Raw genomic sequence first — 17,267 nt, 5'->3', positions numbered from 1 at the left:
AAGTATCTCTGTGTGGATCTTGGTACGACCCTATTGAAAGTGACTGCACACATTGTCAGAACAATTGTGGACATTATCTTGACACCTGAGGACTTTTTGCACTGGGTATTGTTCTTCTCACATTATATATATACAGTATATATGAAGAAAAGAAAGTTTCAGAGGGCGCTAAGAATCAAGTCAATACAGTCAAAACAAATATTTAATACATAAAACTTATAAAATCACATAAAAATCGCCATTATGGCAAACCAGAAGTATACATGAATTACATATATCTTCATAATGTGTCAGTGTAGCATCCTTTTGAGCAATTTCACGACACGCATCATTCGAACAAAGCAGAAGGACCAACGCGTTTCGTCATTCACATGACTTCATCAGGGGCAAATAAATAATGGTTCAACCATATGCTATCTGTAGTATATCTCCACTACAATGTGTTTAAATAAATCCAATGAAGGAATAAATGGACAAAGGGACAGGGTTGTCCGCTGTTCGATTTCTTTCAGGGGATAAAGTATAAGCTCAAAAGAGCTGGAGATAAATTGGTTTTGACCATTGCCAACTCTTGTATAGAGACTGTGGTAGTGTAGTGCATACAGCTGGGATCCCAAACAAGGAGTCCCAGCTGTATGCACTACACTACCACAGTCTCTATACAAGAGTTGGCATAGTTCTCACTGCAGGTATAATCACAATTCAGTCACTGTGTGTGAACATTGCAGCAATGACTCATTTACTGCTTACTTATAATCACTAATTTGCAAAACAGCATAGTGTACAACAATAAATCAAGGCCCATATTACAGTCTAGCGTCTCGAGTTAACTAAGCCGCTTTTCATTGATTCTGCAATACTATATAATAAACATGTATGGCATGCTACTAGTCTTGGAGCATCTCTGTTACACCGTATGGCACATAGAGACAATAGAGGGTAAATTTACTATTGCATCTAAGAAAATGATAGAATCTGAATGGTTGCTATGGGCAACATCATCTTTTTTCGTTAGTAGAAGCTTCCGTATATTTACCTATGTGTCTTAAGCTTGGCATACATTTGTGTGACCTCCCCTCGGAGAAGTCGCACGCAACCCCCCTTCAAAAGTGATAAAATGGAGAGGGATATACAACCAACCAATCAGCTCCAGTCTAACATTTTTCAAACACAGTCTGTGACATGGCAGAAAGGAGCTGATTGGCTGTCTGTTTATCACTCTCCATTTGATCACTTTTGAAGCTTAGCCTATGGTCCTTTCGCATAAGATATATTCATGTGATCCCAGTCAAGCCTTAGTCCCGCCTCCTTTGCGCTGTGTGGAAAGGCTTCACCAGGTTTATTGTCAACTTGCCTGCTTCACAATAAAGCAGGCAGCATGTAGCAGGATTTGGAAGAGACCTCTACCCTGCAGGGGGCTTTTTTTGGTGTAAGGAAGTATGCCTCTTGGTGAAATATTGGAAGAGTGTTTACTTACCCAAGATCATGTGTTATTTAAAACAGTTCTCATCTATTGATGTGGTTTTTGTGGATGTCCTAACATTTCTAAAATGAGCTGTTAAATGATCTGGCAAATACCATGTCCAATACTTTAGCAGATGGTTTTAAAAGATGAGAATCTGAGATTTTTTTTGCATTGTGTGTAATATTGGGGTATGGGCAAAAAACAGAACAGTACAGGACTTAGGGGTAGATGTATGAAGCAGAGATAAGGGAGGAAAAGTGATAAAGTGCTGGTTTTAAAAAGGTACAGTTAGGAGATGATTGGCCGATGATAAAGTACTAGGCACTTTATCACTTCTCCTCACTTATCACTGCTTCATACATCTACCCCTCAGTCCCTAATATTGTGTAGACATGAATCTGCATGTTCATCTGCACTTTAAATCTTGACTGTAATTGCAACAGCAAGTATGCTTGTAAAAGGGTCTACCTACAGTAGTTAAACACACTTTCTAAGCAACTTTGCATAGTACTTATAAATATTTTAATCAGAACTTACACCACCCTCTAGTGGTCACTAAAAATTCTGCAACAGGCAGAATGAAATTTCACAGTAAAGCGATAGTCATTTCTCTGTTAATGTCAAGCATTTTTGCTTTGATTCAAACACCCTCAGGAGGATCTGATTATGTCAAGCATGGTAAGTCTTTAGCAGCAGATGGCTTGCATACGGCAAAGTTTCGCAATTCTAGCAGGATTTACTAGAAATCTGACTTTATTCAGTGGTACACATTAGCCAAGTTCGGAATGCAAAGCAGACAGGTATAGGCAGATACCAAGAGGCAGGGGAAGTTATTTCCTGCCCTTAAATAAAATATATCAGTCACCAAAACTAGGAAACCTATTAGGAATCAGCTATGACATTATTGACACCATTGTATATGAATGTAATCAGTGCTTTACTTTAACACAATTTCATAAATATAACTGAGAACCTTCTACTCACTTCTAAATATCTATATATATTTAACTACTATTTAACTACTATCCTGGAATGGCCAGGTGGGTCCCGAAAATCGGGTCCTCCTCCCGACCCCCTGGAAGGGTGGGTAAGATGCTTGCATTTAGCACCCCCCACCTTCCCCCGCATCAGCCCCGGACTACCTCCCTCTGCCGGTCAAATACTGGCATCCGCGGCTCTTCAGGGAGGGGGCGGGGCTAAAATGATGCAAATCACATCATTTAGTAATACCCCCGCCCCATAGAGCCACAAATCGCGACGTTTACCAAAATGTAAAAACTAGAGTACAGTAACTGTGCCTAAATAATAGGCTAAAAGTAAAACCCAAGCATACATTAACGTAGATCTGGATTGTACATACTTTACAACACATCATTGCCCTAGTTTTCTGTTTACTAAACATTCTACCCCTGGTCTATAACCTCATTCCTTATCGGTTTACTTCAACCTTTAAGATCATCTTATAGTGTGTATGGGCCTTTAGTTTACTGTCACATGTGACAATGATACACAATCTCATGGTGTGGGCTACTGTACATTTGTATGTGCAAAATCAATGGGCATGAATAACATAAGTAATACTAGAGTTCATTACTTCTTGTTTATGTTGCTTAAGATTTTTTCATGCATAAAGTTATAAATATATTTTCTGATATTATATTTTCCGATAGTGTGTAACAACTTTATTGTAAATCAATCCAAGATATTCGATTGTTTCTGCTACTACTATTAAATACAACTTATTTATAATTATTCTGTCCAGGGTGACCGTTATCAGGTACTCCATGACAGTGCCGGAATATTCCATGTCCATTAGTTTATGCATTGTTACAGTTCATCCAATGGTTCCAATTTGACTCCATTTTTTACCCCAAGAACAACCGATTCTCCCCTACTCCCAGCCCGTACAAGGCCCTTCACAAGGTCCCGTTGGGATTTGACCCTTTTTTGGATATCTGCCACAGTCCCCTCCAACAGTTTAGCTACAAAACCCACCCCAAATACTCTGAAAAGGTCTGAAGCTGCAAAGGCATAGAGTAAAGGGTTGACACAGGCACTGAAGAAGGCTAACGCTGTAGCCCCGGCTCTGCTCTTTTTAACAGCCTTTGCCAGTTTCTCGGATATATTTCCTGAGGTCAGACTGGCAGTCACCTGCATTACATTGACCACATGGTAGGGAAGCCAAAGCACAGCAAATGTCAACAAAATGGCAGCAATTAGTTTCTCAGTCCTTGACCTTTGTCCAAAGTGGCTTGATTTCAGCTTGATTAACACCAGCATGTAGCTTAAACATACCATAGGAAAAGGAAGCAGGAAAGCCACCAATGTCTCAAAGGAGTAGTGGAAAATAGCCTCTCCATGCCTAGCATGACAAGGCTCACAAATCTTGGCATTCATCTCTCGGTTTTCAATCACCTCTCTGAAGGCAAATGCTGGAATGGCCAAGGCCCCGGCAAGGAGCCATATGGCTAAGAGAACCTTGGTTACCACTTCCCTTTTACGGAGAGACTGAGCCATATAAGGGCGGAAGACTGCTAGGAACCGATCCATGCTCATTAAAGCAATGATAAAAATGCTTGCATACATATTAAGGCAGCAAAGGTAATAGGCCACCTTACAGGTACCTCTCCCAAATATCCAGTTCTTCTGGGCCAAAAACATTATAAAAAATGGAGTGAGCAGAAGGACTGTCCCATCAGCCACCGCCAAGTTAAGGATAAGAATGCATGTCACGGATTTATCTCGGCCTTTCATTTTCCATAAAATGCTCCAGATGATGAAAGCATTCCCAGGTAATCCCAAGGAAGCTGCCAGTCCCAGGAATATTGCACCAGAGAGGCGGGAAGCCTGGGAACTCAAGATGGTGTCATTCCCATAATTATTCACACAGTGGTTCATTTTCAAGCAGCTTCACCTAAATAGGGTAGAAAATCAAAGGGTATAAACATTGCAGAAGAAAGAAAACGACATCCACAGGTCATAGTATATTTAGCAAAGGTACAGTAATAAGCTCCAACACTGAAGATTTCCCAGAAAGTAGGGCTTCTGACAATTTATCAAAGCCCAACCCCCATTTTTTGGTAATAGTGGCTGATCCTGAGATGTACGCAGCAGCGTCTTTTGGCAGTCACCAGTCTGTGAGATTAAGGAAATACAGTAGCATACAAATTCCTTCTCATGTGTACATCCAAGTGGGGGTCAGGGAAAGTACAGAAATGCCCACTTTTAGCACACATACACACTGTAATACTGACTGGTGTATCCTTATACGCCACAACTGGTTTCACTATTGAAAAGTGTATCAGTCCATTCAATCGACAGGTTGCGAGGTCGACATAGGTTTTTTCAGTTTTTTGACCCGAATGTTGACACAGACGAAATGGACACAGTTGCATGTCAACCGCAGCCCATCGCATCGCTCGCTTCGCTTGCAATGCTTCAAGCACTGTGCCTCGTTCTCCCACCTGTCAACCGAATGTCATGTTGACTTTTTCACCTGTCTACATTCTATATGTCGGTATTTTGACCTTCTCGGGATTTTAAATGTCGGGGTTTTGACCTTGTCGGGATTTTTTACCTTGTCGGGATTTTGACCATCGGTCAATGGTTGTCTGTATTTTGACCATCGGTATTTTGACTGCATCCCGCCCATACAACTTCTATAATATGCCCAGTGAATGGTTTACTGGGCATACACTAGTAGTCACCACCTAGTAACACCCATCATTTTTATGTCACCATTTTGGTACTGTCTGAATCAATCATAATAGCACCTTTATGTGTTTACTTTGGGGGTTATTCTGGTTATTATGCTCACATGTGAGCGCAATGTTTTTTAAATGTGCATGCGCATTCAAAAAAAATCACCCTGTGACGTGGGTGTCGGGGGCCAGTAGCTGACATCACTGGATGTCAGCTCAGCACCCTTTTCCCCTTAGAAATACACGCGAAATGAAGACACCATAGAGAGTCTTCGTTTTGTGTGTACCCTCCACATCATTTGATGGTTGGCGACCATCGAATGATGTGGGTGTTTTCCCATAGGCTGCGAATGGAGGATTATGTAAATAGGCCTAAAGGTTTCACCAATGTTTAATTTTTTTTCTTTAAATTTTTGTTTTTGTTTGGTGAATCTGGAAGTTGAAGCCCGAGTCTGGGAAGTTAGCCCCCACATGTGCAGATTGAGGAATGACTGGCTTCAACACTCTTCTCACCCTCCTTCTCCACTAACTCCCATCTTGATCCTATACCGTTACAAGTGAGTAAAGCTCTGTCTCCTTCTCTCAGCTCCCATGCCTCTCCAAGCAATTTGAGAGACTTTCCTACACTCGTCTCACACATTTTCTTAACTCCTACAATTTATTGGACCCACTTCAGTCAGGCTTTCCCTCTCAACACTCCACAGAGACAGCACTAAATAAAGTAGTAAATTATATGGCCACTAAATCTAAAGGTCATTTTTCACTTATTCTTCTTCTAGATCTCTCTGCTGCCTTTGACACTGTCGACCACTCTCTTCTCATACAAACATTACAATCCCTAGGTCTTCAGAACACAGCTCTTTCTTGGTTCACATCCTACCTATCTAATCGCTCTTTCAGTGTTTGCTGCTCTGATTCTACCTCCTCTTCACTACCTCTGACAGTTGGAGTACCACAAGGCTCACTATTAGGATCTGGGCTTTTCTCAATCTATACCTCCTCCCTTGGCAAATGAATCAACTTTTTCGGATTTCAGTACTCCTATAGTACTCAAATCTGTCTATCCTCCCCTGAATTGTCAACATCAGTATAACTCTCTGAATAACTTTCTGCCATTTCATCTTGGATGTCGTCTCGCCACCTCAAACTCAACTTTTTCAAAAAAGAATGAATTATATTCCCACCAGCCAAGAGTAGTTACCAACCTGATATCTCTATCACTGTTGAGAACACAACAGTCAATCCTACTCCACAAGCTATCTGCCTAGGGGTCATCGTCAATTCTGAACTGTCCTTTATTCCTCGCATTCAATCTGTCCCTAAATCATGCTAAATGCATTTAAAAAACATATACAAAATTTGTTCGTACCTTATGCAAGACACTGTAAAAACTCAATTCATGTACTCATTATATCACGCATTGACTATTGCAATGGCCTCCTTACCGGTCTTCCTAAGAAAAGACTCTCACCACTACAATCCATTTTAAATGCAGCTGCGAGACTGATCTTCCTGGCTAGATGTTCATCATCTGCTGATCCGCTCTGTCAGTCCCTCCATTGGTTGCCTGTATATTACCGCATTCAACATAAAATACTTCTACTTACATACAAAGCCATCACTCTGACTACACCGACTTATATCTCATCGATTATCTCAAAATATATCACCACCCGACCTCTCCACTCTGCACAAGATCTGCGTCTCTCATCCACACTCATTACTATATGGAAGCGCTTCTGTTGTGAAAACACTGTCCACACGGCGCACAACAGAAGCGCTTCCGCATAGCCCGGCGGAAGCGCTCGTTATTTCTTATCGAGTGCAGTGACCCCCGCTGCCTCCGCCGCCAGCTTTAAATACACAGCGCCGCAGGACAGGTACCCCCCTCGGCACGGGGGGGGGGGGGGGGGCAAAATGCCGCCCTCCAGTGGCCGGCGCCCTAGGCAAATGCCTAGATTTGCCTAGTGGTGGCGCCGGCCCTGGAAGGCGCACGCATTTAAAAGTGACTCTCAAGTCACTTATATATGCATGGACACTCGGAAGGAAGTGGGCGGGCAGCTGACATCCGGTGATGTCAGCTGGCCTCCCCCCGAACCTGCATCATCGGGGCATTTGCATGAGAATGCTTAGCATTCTCAAGGGAACGCCAATGAAACGATGAAACGCTATGGGTTACCATATGCATAGGGTCTGCCCCATCGACCCATGCCCCGCTCTGCCCCCTGCCCACAAACTTGGGGGCGTGGGCCCGAGCGAACACCATGTTCGCCGTGGACACACGCACCCAGCGTATGCACATGCACAGAAATGACCCTGAGCATATGCGACCATCGATGCTATTGCAAAGATTCTGGTCCATGCGAACGGACCAGAATAAGGGCCTTAGTGTCATCCACCAACTGACTGTAGCCTTTGACCAATATTGGTGAAAAATGTAGAACAATGTTGTGAGATGTGAGCAAGGGCTTTTTTGGCAAAACCAAATACAGAAGATCTCTACTTATAACCAGGTCGAATTGCTGGGTTGGTTGACCCAGGTTATTAGGTTTGGTGCTATCACATCGCACCTCGACCTGGGTCATCCTGCCAATAACCTGGGCTATTTGTGCGATGTGGAAGCAGTACAGTATATCAAGTGGAAAATGGGTTTTGGCTAATATTCTTGGGACAATTGCATTGCATAGTCTGTGGAATAACTTCCATATGTTTTTTGCGGTCACGACCATGTGAAAATGGGATATTTATCTGTAATTTATTTTTGACTGACTCTGGACCCATTTTCTGTCAATATGCTTCATCACACATGTCCAATTTTAAACGTTCAGGCAGGATTAAATGTCAGCGAGTTCTCAGACTCACATTCCTCAGGGAATTTAGAAAAGCAGTTTTGGCCATGTCACAGAATATGACAAATATGGTAGAGGATGAGTGACAGTATGTTCTATTGTGCAGCATAAATCCTGCAATAAAACTGGAGAGGATTACATTTCTGGGTTTTTATTGAATACTATAATTAGCTTTAATAGGGCAAGAAAACAAAATAATTATCAATACAAGTAATTCAAGTAAATCAGGCAGAATGCCTTCACTGCATGCCCTGTATGAAATGTGCAAGAAGGCTGACTGGCCGCTATACTGACCGAGAAGCCGGTTAGGTAAGTTGCTGTACATACTGTAAGTTGCTGTACATGCATTTACCAATCTGCTTGATATGATAATGTCAGTCCACAAATAACAGCTATGTTGTCAGTGTTGCTCATCCCTCCAGCAAGTGTACGGGCCGTCATTGAGTAGTGAAGTACCGCCATTGACCACTAGATTCCACTCGAGGGACAAAATTACTCCATTGTGTGGCAAAAGATGTCATAACAGAAAGTGAAAGACATTTTTGCAGGGAAACTGCAGCTCTTTCTCTCCATATCCAGATCAAAGACAGAGGTTGGAGGTAGAAGCAGATAGGGACTGGGGGTGGGGTGGAGAGTTTGTGGCCTAAAACCTGTCACAGCTCAAAGTGAAAGTACATTGCAGAAGCCGTCATTTTGACGGGCTTTTAAATAGTGCTGATATAAACATTAGTAGAGTATTGACAAGATGCAATGGTGGTGTTGCAGGGCCAATACAATACAATATGCCTGTGAACAATGTTGTTCATAGACTGCACATGATAAATCATTCACCTATTCCTTGATGGCTAACCTTGACACTCCATATGTTGTTGAACTACACAACCCAGCATGCTCTGCATCAGATTTAGCATGGCCAAAACTAAAGCAGAGCATGCTGGGATGTGTAGTTCAACCACATCTGTGGTGTCAAGGTTAACCATCAAGGACCTATATGATGAACGATATATCCGCCAGTGAGTACCCAGATTTAGTTGTGGGCAAAGTAAAAAGAGCATGTGTCTTTGTACCTGGCCACAAATGATGAAGTGCGCCCTGTGCAGCCCAGCCCCCTGAGTATCAGTTATGATCTCATGTGCATTTTGTCATTGCATTGGTAAGTGCAACGCTGATCAGTGTCCTGAAGATGTTCATAACGTCTGTATAGGCTGCACAGTGACTGCTTGAGGATCTTAAAATACTCCACATGCCTGCTTTTCAGAAAACATGTCAGGAAGATTGCGAAACTTAACACCTACAGTATGGGAGCACATGCTACTTCTGAGAGGAATGTCGTAAAAATCACTTACTGTACATCCAAATGGAAATGAGTCCCAAAGCAGTTTGTGAGATATATTTGTTGATAAAAATACACTGGTATTTTCAGGGCTTCCTCATTGTATGCTGTAAGGAAAAAAAAACTTATTTAACCCTTTGGGCAGTATTCAATGCTCTTGATTCACCGCTTTTTTTCTCTGAACAGGGCTGTTTTTCTGTGAAACAGTGAATTTTTTGGTACTTGTGAGTTATCTGGGCTGCCGATTTTTTGATTGTATGCCTTAAGTTAAGGCATACAATCAGATGCGATGCGATGCGATATCGCATCGCATCGCATGCGATCATCGGATGCGATGACCCGATTTTTCCATAGGAATCAATGTTAAAATGGACTGAGTCCATTTTAACATGGAATTCAATGGGAAAAAGGGGTCCTTTTCATACCCCTACTATCCAAGTGGGCATGGAGTTGGATATAAACCTGTGGCGAGCGTAGCGAGCCACCGAGCCCGAAGCGTGGCGAGCGAAGCGAGCCCCGCGAGGGGACGGTATTCTGTGTCCCCTCGCGGGGCTCGCTACGCTCGCCACGCTTCGGGCTCGGTGGCTCGCTACGCTCGCCACAGGTTTATATCCAACTCCATGCCCACTTGGATAGTAGGGGTATGAAAAGGACCCCTTTTTCCCATTGAATTCCATGTTAAAATGGACTCAGTCCATTTTAACATTGATTCCTATGGAAAAATCGGGTCATCGCATCGCATCGCATCGCATCCGATGGTCGCATGCGATGCGATGCGATGTGCCCGATCCGACCCGATTTAGAAATCGGCAGCCCGGATAACTCACAAGTACCAATTTTTTTTTACCGAAAATGATATTCGCTGTATTCAATGATCACTGTTTGCCTAAAGCGAATGCCAACCAAATCGCCGTTTGATAGTCGCTGTAACTCGCTGGTGTATTTCAATGGGGTTTTTACTCTCATTCGCCAAAAGTGTATTCAATGCTAAAATGGAGAACTGCTTTCACTGTGATTTTCGCTGAGTTTCCCTGTTTTGCATTAGACATCTTTATTAGGTGAACTGTAATGTGTACTTTTAAAATAAATGTTTTTTATTCATTTTTTTTGGTGTGTAAATATCAGTTTAATTATTATTTGAAGGATCTTGCCAATTTTATTTCTTTACAAGCCCCACATAAATATATTTCGATTTGTCCCCCCCTCATTACATATGTGGGGGGCAGGGACCCGCTCACTAAATATTTACTGTGCTGGGTCCCACTCATTACATATGCACGGAGCGGGACCAGCTCAGTGCTCCCAGCAACTCCCCGCCAGCCCTGTCTCCTCCCTGGCCGCAGCTTCATTCAGGTCTGTGTGCTCAGCGAGCCCCTGACGAGTTGAATAGGGTGAGAGGGAGAGCTGGCGACAGACAGCAAGGACATCGGAAGCACGGAGAGCGAACGGCGAATCCAAAACAGGGTACGCTGCGGTCGCCGGAGCATTGAATACTACCCTTTGAGTTGAGTGCCAAGTTAATTTTTCAATATACTGTAGGTGTGAATATTGGCAAGCAAGACCTGTAAGGTTTACATATTTTATTTGAATTTATATAACAAATTAGAACAACGCTGGCATTTTCCAGCATTTTTAATAAATATTTTGCAGATTTCTCACAAAGATGTTGGCACTCAAAGGGTTAAAAATGAATATACAGTAAGCCTAGTAAACTGATAACGTGGTTATAAATTGGTGAGGATGGGGCTGATTCATACCTACTCGCATAGGTCCGAATTCGTTCCCATCCCCTTATGGTGGAGACATTAACGCTTATGCACATGTGCAGACCCCCGAGCAAGCAGTTTCAGCAATATTTTTATTCGCTGCCTGATTGACAGGCGTCCAGCAGGTGGACATCATGGGTGTACCCTCAAAAAGGGTGGGCGCTCCCATAGAAATGCTTGTTAGGCCCCAGGGAACGCAGACATTCCTCTGCCTGCTCAAGGTGCGTGGATAATGGGGGTTAGTCTAGTTTACTCGCAAAGGCACAATCTCTCTCTAATGGACAAAACCATATGCACTGCAGGTGGGGCTGATGTAACATGTGCAGAGAGAGTTAGATTTGGGTGTTTTATTGTTTCTGTGCAGGTTAAAAACTGGCTGCTTTGTTTTTACACTGCAATACAGATATCAGTTTGAAGTACAAACCCCACCCGAATCAAACTCTCTCTGCACATGTTACATCAGCCCCACCTGCAGTGCACATGGTTTTGTCCATTAGAGAGTGATTGTGCCTTTCCGAGTGAACTAGAATAACCCCCAATGTCACATGATGTCAACATGCAGCAGAAAAATAAGCAACTATCGATAAGCATACTTATCCGCTCACAGCATAGCGAGGGCACCCGGCCCGCATGCTGGGGGGGCATACATTCACTGGGGCGGAAATATACGCAGCCTAGCAAGCAGGTCTGAATAAGGTCCAAAGTGGAAGGTGATAACACACCTACCTGTCATTTTTCAAACACAGCTGATTGGTTGGTGCACTATCACCTTTCACTTTGTCACCACCTTATCAATTTACCGGGCTTAATATATGGGCCCCATTGTGTCTTATAAAGAATGCAGCGAAATGGCACAGATGATCTCATTTGAATAAACACACACAAAGTCACAACACATATATACCTTTTAAAGTTTACATAAAAACAGCACTGCAGTCCAAGCGGTGGTGCTGGGCATCCGGTACCGTATCGTGGGGGTGTAGGGTTGCAGCAGATTCCATGCGATCTAGCCATCTGCATGGCATCTGCAGAAAACAGCCCGCCAAAAGTTACATCTAGCATTTGCCAGGAGAGCACAGCACATACAGCGCTACATGGAAGTGCCAAAATCAAAAGCATTGTCCTTAACGATATCATTGTGCATATCGTTCAGTGTGTATCCACTATATCGTTAATGATGCACAGTCCCACAGATCTTTATCAATAACCCCGATCAGCTGAAGATGCAGTCCAATATGATCAATGTTTACTTGGGGGTCAGTACAGTAGTTTGTTTTTGCAGCACCACCAATAATGTTAATGATAACAGAGGTCCCGCATGGCACTGGATATGGTAAAGTTATATATAAAGTTTTTACAAAAGGAGTACTCTGCTTTGCCCACCTGAACAATAACTTGGGCTTGCACAAATTTAATCTCCTTCCTAGGTATATTGGGCTGGATGCGGTCATTTGGAAGTCCAGGAACAGAGCATTTTCTCCCGCATGGAGAGGGTCAGGTAGGCAAGTATGCCCCACAGCTAATTAAACAGGCACACCAATTCATTTTGTTTTTGTTGTGCTGTAAGCATCAGATCTTTCCTCGCAGCCTCAGGAGCTTTAAGGAACAATCTGCATTTAAGCAGTTGAACGTGCTGGGAAACCAGTAGATTCTATCACTTTGTGTAGAATCTATGGGTTAGCAAATGATAATCAACATTTTTACAGATCAATTGAATAGCTCCGGACATGTAAACCAGGGCTATTCAGGCACCTAATTAAAATGAATGTATGACAGTAACTTCAGCTGTGAATAAGATCTATACAATTTCTTCATATTCTTTCGATAAGAGCTGCCCTTTACAAAGCAGCTGAGGGGGGTGAGCTGGTCCCCGCGGCTCTTAATCTCCCCATGTGCACAGTAGCCGCCTGGGCTCCATCTCCTACTCCCTACACCTGGAAGTTGCTAGGGAGGAGGTCACTTGTCCAGGCAGCACAGCAGGAGGCTGCCCAGACATCAGGTAAGGGGGGGAGCGACACGGGGTGGCGGCAAAGGTGCTGATTTATGTTTTTGCTGGTGGGTGCTCAAGCCAAAAATATAGGAGAATGGCTTCATATGGAAGGGGCATGGCCACAAAATAATACCAATTTATATTACGCAGCACAGTTGTCTCCAATATTCAAATTACAGCAGCAGAGTACCCCTGTTTACACATTACAGCAGCAGAGTACCCCTGTTTACACATTACAGCAGCAGAGTACCCCTGTTTACACATTACGGCCAAATATAGAAATGCCCCAACAGTGCCAAGTACATAAATGCCCCCACAGTGCCAAATACATAAATGGAGGCGGAGTGCGGTTGGACATAGGAGGGTGGGCCGCTGCTCAATGCGCACTGATGTCAGATGCTGGCACCGCACAGCACGCACAGGCTGGCCTTCCCCAAGTCCGCGTATTACTCCGCAGAAGGAATACACTCTTCCCGCTGTCCTGGCATACTGTTTCCCAGGTGCCGGGTCCGGCGATGTGGGTGCTGCAGCCACAAATTAGAAAGTTAATACAGCAGCCCAGCAGTGGGACTTGGGCCTGTGGGTGCTCATCAATTTCTGTGCGTGCTCGGGCCCTTGAGCACTCACAGAATCGGCACCTATGGGTGGTGGGGGCTGGTGCAGGGTGGCAGGGGTTGTAAAGTGAAGCCCATAGGCTGGTGATACCCCCCCCCCCCCCACGCAGCGGTAACCCGGTACATACCTCCCAACTTCTGCAGTTGGGACGACGGGACTCTCGCACTTGCTCCGGAAAAGGGGACGTGGCCTCGGGGAAAGGGGGTGTGATCTCGCGGGATGACACGTCCTCCGGTCACGCCCCTGTTTTACGCCGCTCGTTGGTGCTGAATAGACACTGTGCGCACAGCGTCTATTCTTGGCAGGCTGGGGGGACTCCCAACTGTCCCCCCCCACCGCGGGACAATGCCGGCCTCGTGCGGAATGCGGGAACGTCCCCGAATATCGGGACGTTCCCGCGGTAAGTGGGACAGTTGGGAGGTATGCCAGTATGCAGGTTTTAGTGCATTTTTGCTTTTGAGCATCATGCCAAAGCTCAGAGACGGGTGGGGATACTAACAATCAATATGTAAGAGCAAGAGGGATTTACAGATGATCTGTAGTTAAACATTTTCTTTTCTAGGTAATGTACAACATTTTCAATGAAATAGGGGTTTACGAGATCTATGCTTGAAGAGAGATAAATGTTGTGAAGAGAGATAAAGTACCCGCATATCAGCCCCTAGCTGCCATGTCACAGGCTGTGCTTGAAAAATGACAGGAGCTGGTTGGTTGATACTGAGGGGGGAATTTAATAGGATGAGAGGATCAAAAAGTGAGAGATTTGGTAGGAAATCTCCAGTTTTTTTAAAGCGGCAATCATTTACACTGCAAAACCAGTTTGATTTGCAGTATAAATTATTGCCGCTTTAAAAAACCCCTGGAGATTTCTTACCAATTCTCTCAGTTTCTGAATCTCTCATCCTATTAAATTTCACCCTTTATCTCCATTTACTTCATCGTTCTCCGAGGCTTAGTACATCTTGAAAAACTGGACTGAGAAATTTGATACAGCTGATAACTGTGGGGGACATAGAAGTCTGGTTGTACAAGCAGTGTAAAAGCATTTGCTGTCCAGCATGGTGTGGCTGCACAGAGATATTTCTGAATATAAGACATGTACTGTATGTGTCATTATGCTCTCACACTACTGTGTCCCAGTGCTCAGAGCCGAATTTCCCATTAGGCACGTGAGGCACCGGCCTAGGGGCGGCACATGTTTGGGGGCGGCACTTGGATGCCTGTGATAGTACTGTCAGCCCAAAATGTACCAATAACTGCAAAATATCCACTGTACTGTACTATATTCCATCTTAAATAGAGTGTAAATGGATAGGACATGCAGATACTGCCCCTATAAACTGTCCTACTTAGTAAACATTATTGTTGTGCCTAGGGGCGCCCTCATCCCTAAATCCGCCCCTGCCAGTGCTTTTAATAGCCCTCACACCAAGCCTCATCAGCCAGCTATACATTTTGCATATTCTCAGATCAATAAAGAGCACATGGATACTCACTGGAGTTGGGTCTCTTTCTGTGGGACTTCTCTGTCACTGTGATAGAGTATAAAACTGGGTAGGTGCAAAGGTAAAGGGCTGTTGGATATGCAAGTAGCCGTATGAGTAATACACACAAACATACTTCTTGTGTGTCAGCAGTTTACACATCAGGCTGTCTCATACGTGTTGCAGTTCTGGTGAAGTCTCCCCTCACTTGTTGCCTGCAAATCCTTCTCTCTGCCTTGGTCTGTTTCCCATGAGTTACTCCCTGAGTCTTGGACCATCCTTCCCATCCAGTTGAGACATGCTGCGTAAGAGTCACGCCTTAGCTCATGCCTAGGCAGCATGGAGAGGAATGTTTCTATGGCTCTCCCTGTCCCCTCTTAGCAAACATCCTTCCCTACTAATTCACCCCAGGGTCTCTGAGTCGGACATAGAATGTGCAGCCCAAACTACATATGGTTTTGTTTCTGCTTGCTTACATATAACTCCTGCTAAGTTTATTTCCTCTATTTTTGTCACTATTTTTTACTGTCTCAGTTCCCAACCCTTTTTATAATCTGCATTACAGGCCAGCAATGGGACGGCTGAACGATGTAGATAAGATATATAACTTTTAATAGAACACTGCAGAGGATACTGGCTACGAAACTAAATTCCCGTCAGCTGACTCAGAGTACTGCTTTTCACAGAAACAGGCAGAATGTGTATGTGTGTGTGTTTGTGTGTGTGTGTGTGTGTGTGTGTGCATATATATATATATATTTACTGCTGCTACTCATACTCCTGCTATGTCTACTGCTATTGCTGCTACTCCTGTTATTACTGCTATTCCTGGTGCTACTTCTGTGGCTAGAACCCCTACAGGTAATGTAACCTCCGATGTCATCAAGCCGGAACCATGGCACATACCAAGTAACCTGCAATGACAGGAGGAAGAAAAAGGTTGTGTGTTAGCAGTTTTACTATTCACATCGACATCTATTACCATTACTAAGTGAACCTGAGCTGTGGCGAGTAAAGCAAGCATGCATGGGTACACTTTGGGTCCCATGTAGGGTGACCAACTCATCCCTTAAATCCGGGACACATATTAATTACACAGGTTCTGTGGCTGGCTTTCACTTTTAAACTGCCACAGAACCTGTGTAATTAATATGTGTCCCAGATTAAAGGGATGAGTTGGTCACCCTAGTCCCATGTTCTAAGCCTTGCTTCTCCCCATGCCATCGCTGTTTACATGGTATGTTCTATGGTTCACATGGATGCATTCCATCTAAGGCTACATTCACTGAAGAGGGGAAAGCCACAATTGGGCTTTAGGGGTCCAGATTAAATCGGCAGAGACTTTTCTGCTGGACTCCCCTACATGCCTCTCCATATTATAGTATAGTAGGTAGTATGGTACAGCAGGTTGCCATGGCAGTAGTTGTGTGTTATCATGTACCCCCTTGCATGATAATACATAGCTACTGCCATGAGAACCTACTGTACCATACTACCTACTGTACTATAGTTGTAGTGATCCGTGGTCAACCTCCTAGATTACCGGTTTCCAACTCTTTTTCTCTCCCGTACCCCTTGATTAGGCTTTTCACTTATGAGTACCCCTCCTCTCAATTGGAAATATCCACAGTACTAACGAGTGGAGTAGAAGTGAGCAGTATGTATGTCTTTATATTTGTCCTTATATAAAGGAGTAGCAGAGGAGTAGTGTGTGGTAAGGAATTGGGTCCCTCTGTGTCTGGCCGCTGGCTGTGTACTGTCTCTGGGGTTCCCTAGATGCCTGTAGGCATGGGCGGATTTAGGGGGGGCATCCGGGCACTGTATATATATGCCCGGCAGCCCCGGACACTGTATATATATAACAATAGGGCTGGGGCTGTAAGCCCACCCCTGGTTGCCAGTCTGTGATGATTGGGCTGCCCTGCACACATGATCTGTGCAGGGCAGAGAAGCCAATCCGCGGATGCCCCCTTCCCACCTTGCCGCCTTCCCAACGGACCTGTGACCGGCGTCATCCATCCCTCCCGCCACCAGACAGAGAGTGCTGCAGAGCTGCCTGCTCAG

The 17,267-nt window shown here is 44.2% G+C and overlaps 1 protein-coding gene across 4 annotated transcripts; it reads right to left on the bottom strand.

Moving 5' to 3' along the window:
- Positions 1-660: 660 nt before the first annotated feature.
- On the bottom strand, positions 661-15,664 carry LOC146029638 (leukotriene B4 receptor 2-like). Of its 4 annotated transcripts, none has more exons than XM_083158361.1 (4): positions 15,216-15,664; positions 12,019-12,139; positions 9,362-9,455; positions 661-4,379 (listed from the first exon to the last, which is right to left on the bottom strand). In XM_083158361.1, the coding sequence occupies exon 4, from the start codon at positions 4,361-4,363 to the stop codon at positions 3,293-3,295; it is 1,071 nt and encodes a 356-aa protein (XP_083014487.1). In that variant the 5' UTR covers positions 4,364-4,379; positions 9,362-9,455; positions 12,019-12,139; positions 15,216-15,664; the 3' UTR covers positions 661-3,292. The 4 variants fall into 4 exon arrangements, with proteins under 4 accessions (XP_083014487.1, XP_083014489.1, XP_083014491.1 ...); XM_083158363.1 differs by having other exon boundaries at positions 9,367-9,455; XM_083158365.1 differs by lacking the exon at positions 12,019-12,139 and having other exon boundaries at positions 9,367-9,455.
- Between the last annotated feature and the right edge of the window lie 1,603 nt (positions 15,665-17,267).

Source organism: Crinia signifera, chromosome 1 (assembly GCF_055691185.1).
Source record: "Crinia signifera chromosome 1, ASM5569118v1, whole genome shotgun sequence".
NCBI classification, from domain to species: domain Eukaryota; kingdom Metazoa; phylum Chordata; class Amphibia; order Anura; family Myobatrachidae; genus Crinia; species Crinia signifera.
This window is presented reverse-complemented; position numbering and strand designations above follow the sequence as displayed.